General features: G+C 35.5%; 2 protein-coding genes and 1 long non-coding RNA gene across 15 annotated transcripts in view; all 3 read right to left on the minus strand.

The window, feature by feature from the left end:
• Positions 1–3,015: 3,015 nt before the first annotated feature.
• LOC111470607 (peptidyl-prolyl cis-trans isomerase FKBP12) lies at positions 3,016–6,213 on the minus strand. The gene is made up of 5 exons (XM_023116169.1): positions 6,028–6,213; positions 5,321–5,354; positions 5,183–5,244; positions 4,179–4,231; positions 3,016–3,330 (listed from the first exon to the last, which is right to left on the minus strand). The coding sequence occupies exons 1-5, from the start codon at positions 6,113–6,115 to the stop codon at positions 3,229–3,231; spliced, it is 339 nt and encodes a 112-aa protein (XP_022971937.1). The 5' UTR covers positions 6,116–6,213; the 3' UTR covers positions 3,016–3,228.
• LOC111470608 lies at positions 4,366–5,176 on the minus strand. The gene is made up of 2 exons (XR_002715081.1): positions 4,689–5,176; positions 4,366–4,474 (listed from the first exon to the last, which is right to left on the minus strand). It is a non-coding gene; the product is annotated as an uncharacterized LOC111470608 (long non-coding RNA).
• Positions 6,214–6,997: 784 nt separating the features above from the next.
• The window catches only part of LOC111470576 (calmodulin-interacting protein 111), a 12,907-nt gene continuing 1,201 nt past the window's right edge, over positions 6,998–18,703 (minus strand). Inside the window, exons 2-15 of one of the 13 annotated variants that reach the window (XM_023116120.1) lie at positions 15,536–15,879; positions 15,246–15,404; positions 12,984–13,828; positions 11,770–11,974; positions 11,224–11,431; positions 10,545–11,068; positions 9,810–10,236; positions 9,635–9,715; positions 9,286–9,476; positions 9,014–9,195; positions 8,098–8,262; positions 7,896–7,941; positions 7,547–7,785; positions 6,998–7,306 (exon numbers count right to left, since the gene is read on the minus strand). In XM_023116120.1, the coding sequence (XP_022971888.1) occupies positions 8,181–8,262; positions 9,014–9,195; positions 9,286–9,476; positions 9,635–9,715; positions 9,810–10,236; positions 10,545–11,068; positions 11,224–11,431; positions 11,770–11,974; positions 12,984–13,828; positions 15,246–15,404; positions 15,536–15,823 (3,192 nt within the window). In that variant the 5' untranslated portion in view covers positions 15,824–15,879 and the 3' untranslated portion in view covers positions 6,998–7,306; positions 7,547–7,785; positions 7,896–7,941; positions 8,098–8,180. Of the gene's footprint in view, positions 7,307–7,546; positions 8,263–9,013; positions 9,196–9,285; positions 9,477–9,634; positions 9,716–9,809; positions 10,237–10,544; positions 11,069–11,223; positions 11,432–11,769; positions 11,975–12,983; positions 13,829–15,237; positions 15,405–15,535; positions 15,880–18,703 lie in introns of those variants that run through there. The other 12 variants (XM_023116125.1, XM_023116121.1, XM_023116122.1 and 9 more) reach the window with 12 other exon arrangements.

Raw genomic sequence — 18,703 nt, forward strand, 5'->3', positions numbered from 1 at the left:
AACTCATTATCTAAGCATCCACACTCTAAATGACCACATACCAATTTACCCATAACTTACAAAGGTTAGATCTATAAGTTCGAACACATTTAAACACTATTCACCAAAGACTCGAGCCATTTTGATATGATTCATTGGGTAATGACTCATTTTAGCCGTCTTCAAACTCTCAAGTGTTGAAAATTAGGCTCTAAGCCTTGAAGTCCTTATATTATAGTTTTGGTTCATTCAAATCAAGTAAGATTTAAGGAGGGCATCAATTAAGGTAATTTTTTTGGTTGATTATTTATGCTCGATTAAATTTTAGGAACAGTGTTGCTTGAAATGTTGAAAAGAAAAGCCATCAATCTTAACGACAACAATGAGCGTATGTATTTTATGTATGCTCGTTAGTGATGTTAATATGAGTGAATTTTTTCTATATTGTATTATAGTAATATTTTGTAGGCGAGATCTCAGGTATATGTAAGTTTATAAAAGTCATTAAATGTTGGAACATATTCATTTCCTTCTATGCATAAAAAGGTGCATATTATGCATGAAACGGTGCATACTTAGAAGAGAGGCCTAGGTCTACGATTGAGTTATAAACAAATTATTCATTAGAAAATAGCATATCATAGAACTCAAACAGACTTTTGTTCCTACTAGAATTTAATAACTCAGGAAAGATTGACTTATTTGTAATGATTATATCTATAAACATAACATATCTTATCATGCATAAGATTGCAACTTTAAGTCCACAAGAAAAGAAGTGGAAACCAAAAGGCTCAGTTTTACGTCCATCATAGTCATGTTAGTATAAGTTCTCTTGCATGTAGTTACAATCTCGACCACATGTTTCTTATCCTATAAAAAAGTGTCTCAACTTGATCCATCTTTTTAATAAAAAAAAAGAATGAAGTTGAAAAACCTTTTCTCATATACATCTCCAACTATTACTACTTAACAACGAGCAAATTAACCGGTAATAGCTCGATCTTTTCCAAATCATACAAGGGCAAGCTTTTCAATCGATGATAGGCACCCGACCCAGCAACAATAGACTCGAGGACAATGGGGTTCCATGCCCAAAATGCATGACCCAAGAGCTATGGGATAGCATACAATTGGATATTGAATGCTTTTACGTTGATGAACTTTGATTTTTTGATGGTAGCGAAGACCAGACATTGTTTAGAGACGTCATTATCTAAGGTACCTAAAAAACTTCCAAAACGAGAAATACCCACTTTGCCAAATCTTGAACTTCATTCATTACCAAAGGTTGAGTTTCCTCAATGCCTCGTCTCCCCTTCTCAAAAAATTTGAACAGTCAAAATTGTCAAAGTTGGAACTTCTATAATTGTCCAAATTATCGAAAGTTCTCCCTGAATTTCTTGAACCTCCAGACATGTCTAAACTTGATCTTCATTGTCGTAACGTAGTGTAGCTAATTAAGACACGTTCCTCAATCAAGAACTCAAAGAATCAAAATCTCCCCTCCATGTTATTAAAAATAATGGTATACATTCATTGAACATAACCCTACTTGTCCTTGTTCAAAACATGCAAAAGTAGATAGCATAGGTTTTCCATTTTTATGTAGTAGATTAAGTTGCACTATTCATTACACAATCCTCCTAGCTCAACCATTATAAACCACCAAATTTGACAACATTTAGAGTGCCCATAAATGAAGAAGCCCTTCTACACCAAAACCCACCTCCATTTTAGCTCAAAACTCCTCCATTTAAATTTGCATGCACTCCCTCCATTTACTCACAAAATGGCTCGTCTTCCTATTCTCATTGCTTGTGTTGCAACATTGCTCCTTTCAAGCTTCACTTTGTCGAGTTCTTCGTGTTCTTCGTCTTCCATTGTCGTATCTCGCAAGCTTTTGGCCTTAGAGATGCCTGGTATGAATGTGCCTCCGGTTTCCCCTGGGTTCAGCCTGCCTCCTCCATTTAGCTTTTTTGGCCCCAACACTCCCTCCTCCTCCTTCCCCAACATTCCCTCCTCCTTCCCCAACTTTCCCTTCTTCTTTCCACCCACTAATCCTTCCCCTCCACCTAACTAACCTCTTCCTGTTTATGAAGCTCAAGGGGAGGGCTCTCTCTTTATATGTATGGAAGTGCACATTTGAGTGCATGTGTACTGTGGAATAAAGATATATTATTGTATGGAATAAGAATCCTTTTAACTTTTATCTTGGTTTTATCTTGGTTTTATCTTGGTTTTATCTTGGTTTGTCATTGTTTTTGATGATTTACTTTCTCGCTTGAAAAATTAGACTCCAAAAGCATAAATATTTATTTTTAAGAGGGTTAAATAAGTAATAACAAAATACATGCATTAACCATAACAAAAAATTCATATTAATTTGGTTCACCTTACCTAATGAAAAGGGTAAAGATTACCTAATTTCAATGATTCATGAAAAGGGTAAAGAAGCCTTAATCAAACCAATGACACCTTAAGTCTTTGTAAATTATATCATGGTGTCTACGAGATCAATATAGATAGGGAGACACTCTTATCTTAAAAAGTAAGCTGTCATATTGGGCTCAACTAGACACCACTATAGAAACGTGTTGGACAAAAAACCACATTAGTGTGAGATCACGTCCTTTAAGTAAGGTTGGTCACGAGACAATCATAGTATGAACTTGAGCACCATTGTGATTTAGGAAAACACCACACCAGATATGGTTGTCCATGAGACAATCATGGTACATACTTGAGCATCAAAGCTACAGGCCGAGCATGGCATTAACCACACTGATGACGACTTAAGCATCGAGCCATATGACAATCATGGTATCCACCACACCAAGTATGGTCAGCCATGTATCAGATTTAGTTCATTTTGAAAATTTTTATAAAAGCAACGTTGCTATGAACACTAGTCTGCCACAACGTCCCAACGGGTTTAATAAAATAATATAAAAACAGTTGTGAATCTAAAAAATGTAGAACAGATAAAATAAATGGTAAGCATTCATATAGAAATATATGGGGAAAGAAAAGGAATGGACATCATTAAAGCACACTAAGCACTTCTTATTAATGCACTTATAATAGAGGCAGATACTGCTTCATGACCAGGAGATTCAAAAGTTACCTGAATTTAAACATACAAACTATCTCTGGATAGATTTCAAAAAAAAAAAAAAAAAAAAAAAAAACGCAGCCAAAAGCAGATCGGCTCATAACAAACTACATTAGCTGTGCAAAGAGTTTGAATTACTGAGCACTCAGAACTTCAATTTCAAAGACCAACACTGAATTTGGTTGTATGCCCCATGCAGGGAACCCACTGGCGCCATAAGCATAGTCTGGGGAGCACTGGAAAAGAAGCATTCAACATGGTAAAAAACAAGAGGTGTAAGATAAATATATGTTCAAATCTCAGTATTCTATCGCCTAATTAGATGCCTGCAACTCATGGCTCTCAGTGTGGCAAGATAAAAAGTTCAAGGAAGCACAAAAACCAGAACCCAAATGTTTACTGCACTAAGCATCACATAAAGCTTAAAATAGAAGATATAATCAGGAAAGGCAGCAGTAGAGGTGATTTATCACACAGACATAATGCTGTAACAGCAGGCCACGACTCCAATATACTTGTAAGAAAATAATATGCTTTCAATAAGGGCATTTTTTTATTATGTTATCAGGGGATCAGGATCCGTAGGAGAATGGCTACCATCAACTAAGTAAACTGAAATTGCCTGCTTGATTTTGGAAGTCCCATTTCATTTTTTGTTTTCTGTTTTTTCAATTATGGTTTTCATCTTTGTTAAAGAAACACTTGGTTTAATTTTTTAAAACACGAGTTGAGAGTGGATAACAAAACATAGAAACTTTTAGTCAAATGGTTATTCACCACGACCTAAATTAACCATTACAAGAGAAATATGTATAATTACGTCTTAGGTTCAGAAGAGGACATTTTTAAACCATTCTGACTTTACCAAGTTGCTCAAGAAGAAAATTTTCGTTCAAATAATACAGACATTGGAACATATCTTAGTGACAGGAGCAAAACTCTAAGCAACAAAATGCAAAAACCGAAAAAGGAGTTCAAGACATGTTTAAGCTGATAAACAAGAATAGAATATTGATTACAAACTAGGTTATCTAAAGAGCATGCTATCATTATGAAACCAAGCAATTGGAACTAAATATTTTACCCGGAGACGAGCAACTTCTCCCAGTTGCATGCCAAGCACACCTTCATCCCATCCTATAAATTCAATCAGAGAGATGAATCAAATTCAGATTCAAAACAAACATTCAAATAGCCAACAAAGCCCAGCATGTCAGTGATATTAACCAACAAACATCCGATACATGGAGTATTTTAGTTTACAAATAACATTTTCAAGTAGCAGCAGTAAATTTTAGCACAATTTTCTAAGCATCACTGTACCAAGGATTCACTGTTGAGTGTGATCTGCACAGCCAAGACTTAATTGCATCCATTATACTTAAATGTTTGTAACATGAAACATAAATGATACACGTAAGTAAAAGATAAAACAGTAAACCAACTTTTAGAGAGTGACCTACTTTGCCATATAAAGCTGCAAGTACATACATCCTTGATTGGAAAACAGAACAAAACAAATAAACAATGAACTGTCGCTATGGCAATGGAGAGAGAATGTAATTAAAAGGAAAGTTAAAGTTTTTTGTTACACCAATGGAATAAAGAAGCCTAGAATCAAAGATGTAAAGCATTTTATCCTCCCTAATTACTGTTCAACTCTTATATTTGCCCTGAACGATCATTACTTTATTATTTATCCTCAATCTTTAAAATGCTCGATTTAGATTTCAGTTCTAAGTTAACAATCCTCACTATTGAAAAGGTTACATAACTTGCACACAAAACAACCATATGCTTTTTGCAGAAAAGAATAAGAGTGACTTGGCATCCACACTTTATAAACATAGTTCTTCCAATCTTAGGGCACCCAAATCAATCTTAACTTTCATTGAATGGACTATACTGAATATAATTTCGTCCTAAAGGTATAATCATTTTTCAATTTTGTCCCTAATTTTTTCAAAGTTGAATGTGAAGAAAAAAAAAATTGAAAAGCTGACAAAAATGAGCATTTGATTTATGATGAAATGCAAAAGTGTTCAGTTTTCTTAAGCAACTCCAAAGAGAAATATACAGGATAAGTACCTTTTATAACTGAGCCTTGACCGATTTTGAATGAGAAAGGCTTCTGTCCAGGGTCCTTTGTGCTAAATAAGAGAAAATTATACATCAATAAACAGATTGTACATGGCATGCACATTTGATACAACGAAAACAACTTACCTCCAAAACTTCTCAGACAAGTTGCCATTTTTCCCTGCAGAAGAAATTCAACAGTGAGGAAAATAAAGAAAAACGAGTTGGGGAAGAACATGGTGAGGAAACAACCAAATATTGGATCACTTGGTTTATGTCCATATTCCAAAACACAGAGATCAACATTAAAGAGGAGAAGAAATAATTTCCCTTCATTCATACATCAATCTCTAATGGAAAATCACTAACCCAACTATCAGATTCTTACATAAACACATCAACTTTCAGTACTTCAAACTTGAGTTCAATGTTGAGACCTGGTTTAATAATCTATGGTCTTTTAAGAAATTAAAAGCACAAAGAGATACACATCTTGATTACGCAGTATGATCCTGAGCGAGTAGCCCATCACTTAGAATCGATCTCACGATCCATCATTTCAATCGTACTTCCAGAATCAATAATAATAATCAACAAAAGAAAAAAATCGTAAAAATCAAACAGTAGATAAACTCAATTGAGGAAAAAGAGAGGTACATGATTCAATTGAAATTCCTAAATAAATAAATTACAGAAAGAGCAAAGAAATCTGAATCTGGTTCGAAGTATGGACTAAAATGAACACGATTACAGTCCCAAACATTGATCCACAGGCATTTTCTTGGCAACCATACAGATTAAACACATGGAGATTAGGGTTTTGTAGAAGAGAGAAATGGATAAAGGAAACAGACCGAATCCGGTGCAGTGGACGGTGACCAACTGTCCTGGGACGGGTTTGGGACCGGTTCCAGATCTCAGCACCTCCTTCTCCACTCCCATTGTTCCTTTGTGTTGCGAAGCTCTCTCTGTGGTTTGTTAGGTTAAGGGGGGGCTTAGGGTTCAAGTACCTTCACAGCTTAATCTTGGTTATGGACGATACTTTATTTTATAGAAATTTTAATAGAAAATGCATAAAGAAAATTTCAAAAATCATTAAAAATAAATATTATTTTAAATAATGAAAATAGCATTAATGTTTTTTTAAAAAATAGCAATAGTGCCACTTTTGAAATGAAATTATTAATATTTTTATTATAAATTATTATCCGACTCTCACTAAGTTTTATAATGAATAAATATTGTTCTCTCTGTCAGTGAGCTATATCCCTAGCATAAGTTCATCCCTAGTAGTAGATATTGTTCTCTCTAGGCTATCTCTAGTAATATAGTTTTCTCTAGGCTATCCTCGATAATATTGTTTTGTTTAAATTCTTCCTTTCCGGCTTCCCTTCAAGGTTCTAAAACGTTTAGGTTTTTCCTTTCATACTTTCCTTCGAAATTTTAAAACGTGTATACTAAAGAGAATGTTTTTCACACTATAAAAAATGTTTCGTTTCGCTTACAACTAATGTAGAATTTCACAATACACTTCTTTTGAGGCAACGTCTACTAACAATATTCTCCTCTCTAATTAATGTGGGATCTCACAAACACATTTTAAAAATAACTATAAACTTTAAACGATGGATCTCATTGTTTTATTTTCCACTTGATTATCTCAAAACCTTTTTTTATAGTTTAAAACTTGATTTTTTTTAATCCGTGATAAAGAAACTTATCAATGGAGGTCGGTGCTTATTAACTTAAGTTTGAAGAGTCGAATAACTTTCAAACGGGATCTAAATGAATCCACAGAAGAAAAAAAAAAAGAACAAAACGAGAAACACAAGAAATGGAATATTAGTTTCGGTATAATACTTCGATTTTTGAATAATTATTACAACAAAAATGAATAAATACACCAAAAAATGGGCTAGAAAAGCTAACTCCAATTCAAAAGTAGCAAGAGATCTTCATTTCTAAAGTCTATTCAGCTCCAAACTCTACCCCGCCAAGCTTTCACAAGCCTTCAAAGAAAGCAACAGCCCAAAGAACATAATATCCATCGTACACCCACAACACTTGTGCTTCAACCCCTCTGCAGTTCATAAGCCTTTAAATCTGTTCTATCTCGCTCCTGAAAACTACTCTCTGCACAATACAATAATACTTCGTTCATTTGTATTGCTATTAATGATTTCAATCCAAAATGACCAAGAATCAGATGGGATGGGAGCAGCTGAATAGATGAACAGTGGTTATATATTAAATATTTTAATCCATTTAAGCATCATCCCCCAATCGAACGTCTACCCAAAACTCAAATTCGTGTTCGGTTGTAGCTCGAAAAAGAGAAAGAGAAAGAGAATTTTGAAAAGAAAACGAGGGTACCTTCAGAGCAGCCCATAATTTGTAAATGGCATCTTCATCCTTTGGGGACCTCAGTTTAAACAGGGCCTTCCAAAAGAATTGGTTGCAGTCGTTGAATCTATTTGAAATGACTTTTCAAGCGTTTAAAAACTTGTTTTTACGATTAGAAAAAAAATAAAATAAAATAAAAAAGAAGAAGAAGCCCATAGTTACTGGTCCAAGCTCACTAGTTGAAATAACCCATCAGAGAGTACCTTGTTCTTGAACAGTGGTTATATATCAAACGTCTACCCAAAACTCAAATTCGTGTTCGGAAATGTAAGCTCGAAAAGGAGAAAGAACGAGAATTTTGGAAAGAAAATGAGGGTACCTTCAGAGCAGGAGTTGTAAATGGCAGCTTCATCCTTCAGGGACCCCTTGTTTAAACATGGTCTTCCAAAAGAATTGGTTGCAGTCGTTGAATCTATTTGAAATGACTTTTCAAGTTTTTAAAAACTTGTTTTTACGTACAAAAATAGCCCGTAGTTACTGTTCCAAACTCGCTATAGTTGAAATAAGCCATCAAAGAGTACCTTGTTCTTGAGTGATTTCCATGACAGAACAATTGCTTGAAGACAATGTGTAAATGAATCACCAGCAGCCAATTTGTCGCCGCTCATTTGAAGCCTTCAAGCGTATGATGAACCCAAGCTGGAAACCGAGAAAAAAGTAACGCAGCAGATTTCACGAGGGGCCTGCTTTATACCAGAGATGAATTGTGGGGGAAATGAGTTATTACATCAACAGATAGAACACTTACAAAAGAAAACTATACAAATAACGGTAAACACCTACCTAGAATGAATATATACTCCTATGAGTTGCAACTAAATGTAGTAAAGTCGAGAAATAACCGACCATAGTAGGTTGCGACCAAATTTTGAAATACGCTACCACGGCTTCTACAACTTCAAACTCTCCCTCTCTAATATTCGTAAACCAACCATATTCATTCTCATATATACTGGTCACTACCTTATACGTGTGACACAACTCGTAAGTTCTACGTTTTTTCTCCGATAAATCGCCATACTCATTTCTATTCAAGGAACATTAGTGACCAGATTCCCAAGACATAAACATTCCAATTCGGAGGAGATCACATAAATACTCTTCAAATAATAGTAATCAAACAAGAAGAATGTCAGCAGATTCCTTTTAGTGTTTGAAACAAAAACCTTATCCAGCATAAAACTAGATACACATTCAGTGAATGAAGATCTAGCCAATCCAATTGTACATAAAATCTGTAACGGCCCAAGCCCACCGCTAGCAGATATTGTCTTTTTTGGGCTTTCCATTCTGGGCTTCCTCTTAAGGTTTTTAAAATGCGTCTGCTAGGGAGAGGTTTCCACACCCTTAACAAAGGGGGTTTTGTTCTCCTTCCCAACCGAGGTGGGATCTCACAAAAACCACAAAGTTAAAATAAAAGAAAGAAAATATACTCACCAAATTGAAAACCAGTTAGATCCTGATAGCTGACATACAACATTGTCTTCTTGTGAGCTAGAACAAACAAGCCTTTCAAACCTAGATGATAATTCTCGATAAGGTTCTGTTTCAGATGGCTTCACATGTCCAGCTGCAGTTTCTAAATGCTGCATATTTATTTTTGAAGCCTCAAGGTTTTCCTGAAAAGAAAAGTAAGATCTATATTATATATAAATAAAACTTTAAATTGAAGTTTGGAAGGCCGGAAGAACAACAGGAACTCTATAAACCTCAAGGGCAAATAAGGCTGCTTCTCTGCAAATTAATGATATGTCAGCCCCTGTACACCCTGGGGTAAGAGAAGCCAACTTCCTTGTGCTGACATCTGGGCTGCAAGGAACTTTGCACAAATGGATACGAAATATCTCTTCTCGTTCGGATTCATTTGGAGGCCCAACATATAGCAACCGATCAAAACGTCCTATTTGAACTAACAGTCAGCTAGTTTGATACAATAATTTTCTTATTAAAAAAATAAAAATAAATCAATCAAAACTGGACACGATGCATTTGAACTGCAATTGTTGTATTTGTAGATGGGTGGCGTATAAGCGTACAGAAGTTTCGTACGGGTAATACCTGGCCTTAGAAGGGCTGGATCAATCTTATCTGGCCGATTGGTAGCGGCAATGACAGTGACACCAACTCTCTGATGTAAACCTAAATTTTAGAAAGAACTTGTATAGATTGTAAGAACCAGGAAATATTGACGATTGAATATAAAAAATTTAAAAAAACAAAAAGTTCTACTGACCATCCAATTCAACAAGAAGTTGACTCATAACTCTATCAGAGACAGAAACTCCATCACTTTCCTTTCCACGAATGACAGCAAGACCATCAATTTCATCAAAAAAAATGATTGATGGGGCATTAGCTCTTGCCTTAGCAAATAGAGATCTAACAGCCTTCTCAGATTCACCAACCCATTTACTGAAAAGTTCTGGGCCCTTTACTGCAAGGAAATTTAGTCCTGCTTCAGAAGCTACGGCACGTGCCATTAGGGTTTTGCTACATCCAGGAGGACCAAACATTAACACTCCTGTTGGAGGTCTAGTCCCTATTCGCTTGAATGCATCCTGATGTTTTTGAGGCCATTCCACTGCTTCCATCAATTGAACCTTAACCTCCCCTTGTCCACCAATGTCTTCCCATTTTACCTTTGGAACCTCAAGTATGACCTGAAATAGGTGGCCTTTCATTAGATATTTAACCATCATATACGATTTAGATTTTAGTAAGAAATAAGTTTAAAGAACAAAAAAGATTACAGGAGTCATGGTTATCAATAAAAAGTTGTTCAATTGTTATCAATAAAAAAAAGGAGTCATGGTTAAAAAATAATCTAGAAGGTATACAAAAACGAAGCTGAAAAATGAATAACGTTTGAATGCTTAAAAGTATTGCAGTTTGCTAAGGACCCCAGTTGCATAATATACTGTCAGTTTTTAAAAAGATGATTATCTCAAAACCAAAATCATAGACAAACCTCTCGCATGGCACTAGGCCTCACTTTCATTCTAGCCATCTCAAAGTCTTCAAAAGCAACCTTCAATCTACACTTGATTTCAGAAGAGTTAAAAATATCCTCACTATCAGCAACCACTTCATTCGAGGACACACATGCTAAAGACTCAGATGTAAGAGTATCTTCAGAAAATGATAAAGGCGCTGAGTTTGAGCATATGCCTGATATACTTCCTGTATCTTTTGAGAGAACAAGTTCCGAAATCCTATGATCGACATTGGCTTCGTTATCCACCTTAGTAACCATATGTTGTTCCTCAGCTATAACAGATCTACCAGAACTAACGCAATCAGTAGAAACTTTAAACTCATGATATTGCCTTATACAGATTAAGGCAGCCTCATTGCAAAGGGCAGCCAAATCGGCACCCACAAATCCATGTGTAACCATAGCTAGATGTTGAACTTGCACCACTGAAAGAGAGTGCTCCATTTCACTTAGTATTGTGTTTAGAATATCTAACCGTTGATTGGGAGATGGCACACCTGTATAAAGCTAGGTACATTAGTAAAAGAATATTAGCTTTTCTAAAACTTTTTTCTTCAAGCATTGCTTGAAGACTAAAAATAAATGAATTCGTGCCATTTCAAATGTGATGAATATTAGAACTGGAAAGCATATGCAGAAACTATATAATCACCTATTTCAATTTCCCGGTCAAGTCTCCCAGGCCGCCTTAGTGCAGGCTCAATGCTATCAGGCCTGTTGGTAGAAGCAATTACAAGTGGCCCACCACTTCGGTTGATCCCATCCATTAGATTAAGCAAAGTAGCAACAATTCTTTGAGACAGCTCTTCACCTCCATCTTTTCTTGCAGGCGCAATAGCATCCAACTCATCAATTAATATCTGACAGTAAAAGTTATAGAGGAAAATTAACCAGCTTCCGTAAAGAGAATTCACTGATGGGGATAGTCAGTCACTCAATGATAAATGTCAATCATGCAGGCTTCTTTAGCCTTACTTCTTGTCCAGTTTTTCCAAATCAACACTTATGCAATTGTGAAGGTACTACTCATGATGTCCGCGCATACATTCGAACTTCAATGAATTATCCTCATCTTAATAATCTTATAATATTTGCTAGTGAAACTTGAAAATTAACCACAGAAACAATTTCTTAAGAACTAACTTGAAGGAGAATCAAGACACTCAAGGAAAATAATCAAGAATTCAAGAAATCTAACCACAGCAGGCGCAGCTTTGCTTGCCTCCTCAAAAACACCATGCAAGGCCTGTTCACTTTCCCCATGATATTGACTTATAATTTCAGGTCCATTCAAATAGAATAAGTTGACACCAGCGTCATGAGCAGATAATTGAGCCAAAGAAGTTTTTCCCGTACCAGGAGGACCATGAAGAAGTACACCCTTTGTGGTTCGTAAACCAAGGCTAAACAGTTACAAGGAAATTATCATTTTAGATTATGCTCATGGAAGAGTAACAAAAGGTTGAACAAACTACAAAAAAGGATTTGTAAGAAAATTCCTCTAAAGGGTTGGGACTACACACATAAACATCCCTTCTTTCCAGCCTAAAATAAAACTCCCAAGAAAGGAACAGTTACAAAACTCTACAAATATTCAAGAGGAGAAAACGGTAAATTTTAAGCATTTGAAAACCACGGAAGCTACGAGCCTACAAGGAGATTTAATTTTTTTATGGAAAACGAGAAAAAGAAAATACAAAGGGCCAACAAAAAGAAAAGACCACCAAGAAAGGAGGCAACCAAAAACCAAAACTGGAAACAAAAAGGGGATCTGATCAGCCAGGATAAAATCTGAGTGATAAAAAGGAAAAGAAAAACTAGTCACAAACACCCGCTGAGAAGTATTGAAGCCATCTAGATACCGAAACTCCCTCCAATTTCACTGGGCTACATAGAGATACAATCTCACATTCTCAAATATATAAAACTGCAATTTTAGTTATGAAGCCAATGACAAGCCATCCAGATCTCACATCAAAAATCAATTTCAAATAAATAAATACATGGTGTCTAAATTCAGATTTCACCATAGAACAATAAACCATTTAGAAATGCATTCAATCTGGCTCATAGAGCCCATTTATTCAAAGTGATTTAATGGTTAGGTTTATCAAATAGGTGACAGTTATATAACACTAACTGAAAATAACAGTTAGTAACTAACAGAATAACAACCTAATAGAAGAATACTTTGGAAAAGTAAAACTGACTCATCCTAGCTAATCAACGCCAACTTCTATGTTCAAATTCGACACCGACATCCTATCTAAAGAAGATCAGATAACGAGTATTCATTAGCAAGGATATGATTTATAAGCACATTTAGAAATGTCAGCTGCAGATTCAATCAGAATAGGGTGCCAGCAAAACAAGGTCAGTCCAAATAATAAATTCAAACTGTATATATCATACCTTGACACGGTGTTATTTAATGATGAGGCAATTATAATGTCCTTCAAAACTGAATATTCTTTAGAAAGACCACCCAATTTCCAAACTTTAGGCTTTACTTTAGCTCTCATATTTAGATTTTGAGGATCCACTTTTGATGAAACTCTTTCTTGCACTGTCTCTGAGACTGTAGTTGATTGAACATTTATAATTACTTTTGTCAACTGGTCTATACTGAAAGCATAATCCACATATTCATTTGATGAAAAATGTTGAAAATGATCATCGCTTCCACTGTGCATAGAATCATACGAGTCATCATATCCCGACAGTCCTTTACCACCCCTCACATGGAATGTACAAAGATCTGAAAGTACTGGGAAAGTTACAAGATTACCCCGCAGCAAACAACGTTTATACAACTCATTGGAAGCAATTGTCTGTAGAGTTTTTCTAACACTATCATCTCCTAAGGCCTCCTTAATAAGTGAATGAGCGCATGGACTTTCTGCAAGTAAATTTGATACCACATCATCACATTTAGAAGATGTAGACAGCATGGAGATTGGGGATGCTAAATTACCATTTTCTCTATGACCATGAACCTTCCTTGAATAAATAGTTGAGGAAGAGAATAAGTTGTCTTTTTTTGATATATTGGTTGAAGAAACTAGCTCCAGGAACAGTTCCTTACAATTGTATATTCTCAGAGATTCAACTTCTGAGCTTTTCAATTTCCCATTTTCATTTAATGGGTCATCGCATACGTGGGTCTTTAATGGGAAGATAAACACAACACGACCAATTGTAGGGCAACCCAAGGTAAACGAGAGGCTTGTTGATAATTGAACTCCATCATTTAACTCCTATGAAGTAAAAAGAAATTAAGCATAAGAACAAATTTCAAGCTACAGTTCATGTACATATTTTCAAACTGAAGATTAGAATTCAGAAACAACAATAGTTCTATTTTTATTTTCTTTTTTTCTTTTTTTCTTTTTTTCACCTTGAGTACGAGGAGAATGACAGTTCTACATTCAAAATAAGATAAGAAATATTTTTGCAAAATAAAACCTGCAATGTAGATATAACTTGCCATATAATGTGAAGTCCTCTTTCCATTTCCCTCTTCTCCTCTTGTTCATTTATTAACTGTCGCATCAACTATGGTGACAGGCCCTTATTAGATTTACTTAAATCAGGGTAGTCATTAGGCAGGAAAGTAGTTAGAAGGACCATGAGGAGCGGAGGGGACCATGTAAAGAATGATATGAATGTAAATAGTTAAGATAAAATGACTGGGGGATATGAAAACTCAATTATTTTGGGAGAAGAGAAGCTTTCATACCACATCAAGTAGACTAGTTTGGTAGACATAATGAAACTATTACTTCAAGTTCTCTTCTTTTTTTTTTTTTTTCTTTTTTTCCTTTGTAGAATTGTGGATGTGGATGAGAAGATTACAAGAAAGCAAGAAATTCTTTTCTTCTTTTTTTTCCCATAAGAGGATACTATTGTTTTCGCTTGCAATATCAGGTATATTGAAGAAAGAAACTTCAAGTCAGGGTCTGATCAACCCTTTTCAAGTGGACAATGCGCAAACAGAATTACAAGATAGTAAATTTTGTAAGGATGCAAAATAAATAAAAAAATTAAAAAAAAAAGGGGGAAGGTTCTCCTGAATTTGAAAGGTGGAGTGCAAAAATGCATAGGAACGCTGCTTGGGAGCTAGCCTACCATTCAAAAACGAGACCCTTGCTGCCATCCAAGCCGAGGTAATGTTAGATCTCCAATTACAAAAGCATACATTAGAAAGGGTAGGAAAGAAAACTACATAACTCTAGAAATGGTACCAAAAAAAAAAAATACATTACTCTTAGTTGCTTTATGGACAAGTAATTGCTTTGGGACGTTAATTACAGGTATGCAAATTATACAAGGCGGATATCATTCTGAAATGAGGAGGTTTCAAAGAAAGTTGATGCTGTTAGGAGAGATTATGGGCCTCTCAAATTGCTCATAAGAACATAGGTTGCAATCTCCCTTGGGAAGAACTCTTAATAAAATAAAGATACCCGTCAATGTCAAAATATCGAATCATCAACCCCTTGATAAAGTTTTAGGGACTTCACTACAAGAAGATGGCGAGATGCATCATCTTCCAAAATTAAGTGCACTAAACACAAGGTCTAATGTAGAGTCATTCATCTTCCTCCCTCGAGAAAGTAATTATTAGAAGTTGCTTATGCAAAAGTTCAAGCAATAAAAGGTTTACCTCCATACCTTACTAGAAGAGAAAATTCTCGCAAGAACAAAGTAATTTCCCGCTTCACGGACTAATGAATCTCCAAAATCAACCTCAAAGTGCCTACCACATTCATCTGCTAACGAGGAAAGAGGAAAGCCTTTGGAACTGTTATCTCCCACGGAACTAAGTGCTACCTGCCAAAGGAAAAAATTTATCAGAAGAAATTACGGCTTCTTCAAGTGTTTATAACACTAATTATTTACAAAGATGATCATAGGAAGAATATTAATTCCATTGTAACGGAAAGCAGAGAAAAGGAAATTACCGAGACAATAGCCCCTTGGGTGAAGCTAGAAGAAACCATAGAAGATTCAGAAACCCAAACTTTACAGCCAGTGGATTGAACTGAAGCATTAGTAACTCTTCCAACAAAAGCAGATCTACCTATCAAAGAAGGATATTTACTTGAAGCTTCTTCAATAGAGGAAAGAAAATCATCTTCACAAACTTCGGAGGCAGGAGGTATTGCCAATCGTGACACTGGAGATTGAGAATGGTTCGAGTTTGATAATCTAGAGAGTGTCTTTGAGTTCTTCTTTCCCTTTGACGGCATACTTGTGCAAGGATGAACGTTCTTAGAACCCCTTTTGAGAAACGTCCTTAAGCTAGCTGCAAAAGCATACACAGATGAAGCTGATAATCTTTTCAAATGAACCGAGAAAAACCTAAAAGCATAGCTGGCAGTCAACACCAAAGAATAAAATTATGGGTAATTTAGCTAACGGCACTCCAAATACATCATATTTGTAAAATTATCCAAAAGTTAAAAGTAAAAATTAACTTCTTTCTTATTAAAATACTCTAATTTTTCTGGGAAAAATAAATACAATAGTCACAGGTTTTTTAATTAAAAGAATCAAGCCTTTTAAGTTTTAAAATATTATATTTTAAAAAAATAAACCATATATCATCTTAATTATGTTCTTAAATGAGACAAATATCACTGTAATTACCATCACCCACATCATTATCCATGTATTCACTTGTAAACTCTGTAGTAATGCGAGTGTCAAGTGCTCAATAAGTTGCTCATTGCTTGAAGAGCCATGCATCAATATAATAATATTCGTCATATACAACAATAAAATAACGATCATGAAACAGTATAATTGAAGATCAAGTAACTCACCTCACCCATAGTTTTCTTAAGTCATACTTAACAAAGCTTAACCAACTAGTTCCAAACCTTTGCATCCAAAAGATATTGACTCCTAATCTTTGTACTTAGAAATCCTAATATGACACCCAAGTAAAGGAAAGATAAATGAATGAACCAATACCACATCTGAATGAGAGGGATCCTGATGATAGGATAACTAAGAAAGACTTAAAGGAAATGAAAGTTACTACCTATACCAATAAGGTGCACCTTCCTTTTCGGTGGCTCAATCATAGAAACTTCATGGCTAAGCATGCTTCGCTTGGAGCAATTCCATGTTGGGAGACCTATTGGAAATTTTCCTAAGATGCATATAAGTGAGGACAAGGCATGCTAGAAGAACTCGTGTTGGTCTACGGGATAGTCTTCACTCTTAAAAAACGAGAAGTACCTTGACCATGTCGTAAGGGGATGGAAAATGTCGAGGCCAGGTGCCGAATCTAGATTCCAAATCATGGGCATAGGGCGTTTCAAATGGTATCAGAGCGATACCTCTCCCAATAAGATGTAGTTCGGGGACGAACCAAGGCGAAAGCTGGTGGGCATGTGACACCCAAGTAAATGAGGGGTAGAAAAATGAACCGATACCACATCTGAATGAGAGAGATCTAAGGATAGGATCACTAAGATAGGCTTAAAATAATGAAAGTTACTATCTATACCAACAAGATGTACCTTCCTTTTCAGTGGCTCAATCATAGGAACTTCATGGTTAAATGTGCTTTTTGCTTGGAGCAATTTTATGTTGGGTGATCTTGAGAATTTTCCTAAGAGACATGTGAGTGAGGACAAAGCATGCTAGAAGGACTCATGCTGGTCTGTTGGGATAGTTTTCACTCTTAATAAGCAAGGAGTAGGTAACGTGACCATGTCGTAGAGGATATAGTGGAATGTCGGGTCAGGCACCAAATTCAAATTCTAAATCATGGGCATGGGGTGTTACACCTGATGCCCAATATAACACACTTCACACTCAAGTTAGGAGGAGGAGAAAAAGAATGGTGGAGAAATAGTAGAGAAAGCATAGTTTGAACTGGGAGTACAAACAAAAAAAACCTTAAATGCAAGGGTTTTTGTTTATAAGGTTAGAATTTATATAAAGTAAAGACAGAAAGAAGCCTAAGGTGTCAAGCTCAGCGCCTTATGGCTTAATGGTATCCTCTTTTATACAGGCTTTCTCACAACCACGATCAAAGAAACATATAAAGATGTTAATAAATTTGGAAGATGCAACTCAGTAGGAATCTAAAGGAAAACGAAGCTACTGAATGGGACAAATTAAGCCTTGACCTTGCCTCAAAAGTGCTGTCCCAAAAAGTAAACTCGTTAAAATGGCTTCCTAGTATCGACAGAGTTTTCTCAAAAAAATCTTTGACAATGGAGATGAGTGAAAAGAAAAAGTCATAACCGCCACACTAGCAAAGTTTATATGGAAAAGAGATCACCCTAAAAAAAAGTGAAGTTTATCCTATGGAAAATGATGCACAAATTCATTGGCACAAACAAACGCAGAAAAAAAATAGAATATCCTATATTACTTACTTCCCAATTGGAGCCCTTCACACAAGATCTCAATATTAACAAATGGCACCGTACCTTATCTAGGGAGGTAAAGAAGTTATTAGACATGATCCTAACATACCACCCCTTCAAGAATGCAAAATCTCTATGATTGACAAATTTGATCATGGCTTTCTTTTATAAAATATGGAGAGAGAGAAATCAAAGAGTATCCATAGAGAAGACACATACTCAAACTAAGATCTTTGACAATGTTGACTAACTACCATGCCATTTCTTGGTGTAAATTATCCAAATACTTATAATTCTTATAGTCATACCTCTCTCATTGTAACTTGAGAAGCTTTTTTTGTAAACATCATTGATAATACTATCCCCTTTGTAAATTTCAAGCATCAACCAAATTGTCTCTTACCAAAAAAAAATAATAATACTAATAAATAAGCCTCACACTTATTCAATCTTAAACACTTCTTTTATCCAAGATAAACATTAAACATCTTAACCCTGTTAGTTGAACACGACTCTCCACAATGGTATGATATTGTCCACTTTGAGCATAAGCTCTCATGGCTTTGTTTTGGGCTTCTCCAAAAGGCCTCAAACCAATGGAGATAGTATTCCTTGATTATAAACTCATGATCATTCTCTAAATTAGCCGATGTGAGACTTTCATCCAACACCTCCCCCCAATCAAAGTATGTCTCCCCTTAATCGAGGCTCGACTCTTTTTTTTTTTTTTTTTTTTTGGGT

The sequence above is a fragment of the Cucurbita maxima genome, unplaced genomic scaffold (assembly GCF_002738345.1).
Source record: "Cucurbita maxima cultivar Rimu unplaced genomic scaffold, Cmax_1.0 Cma_Scf00046, whole genome shotgun sequence".
Lineage (NCBI taxonomy): Eukaryota > Viridiplantae > Streptophyta > Magnoliopsida > Cucurbitales > Cucurbitaceae > Cucurbita > Cucurbita maxima.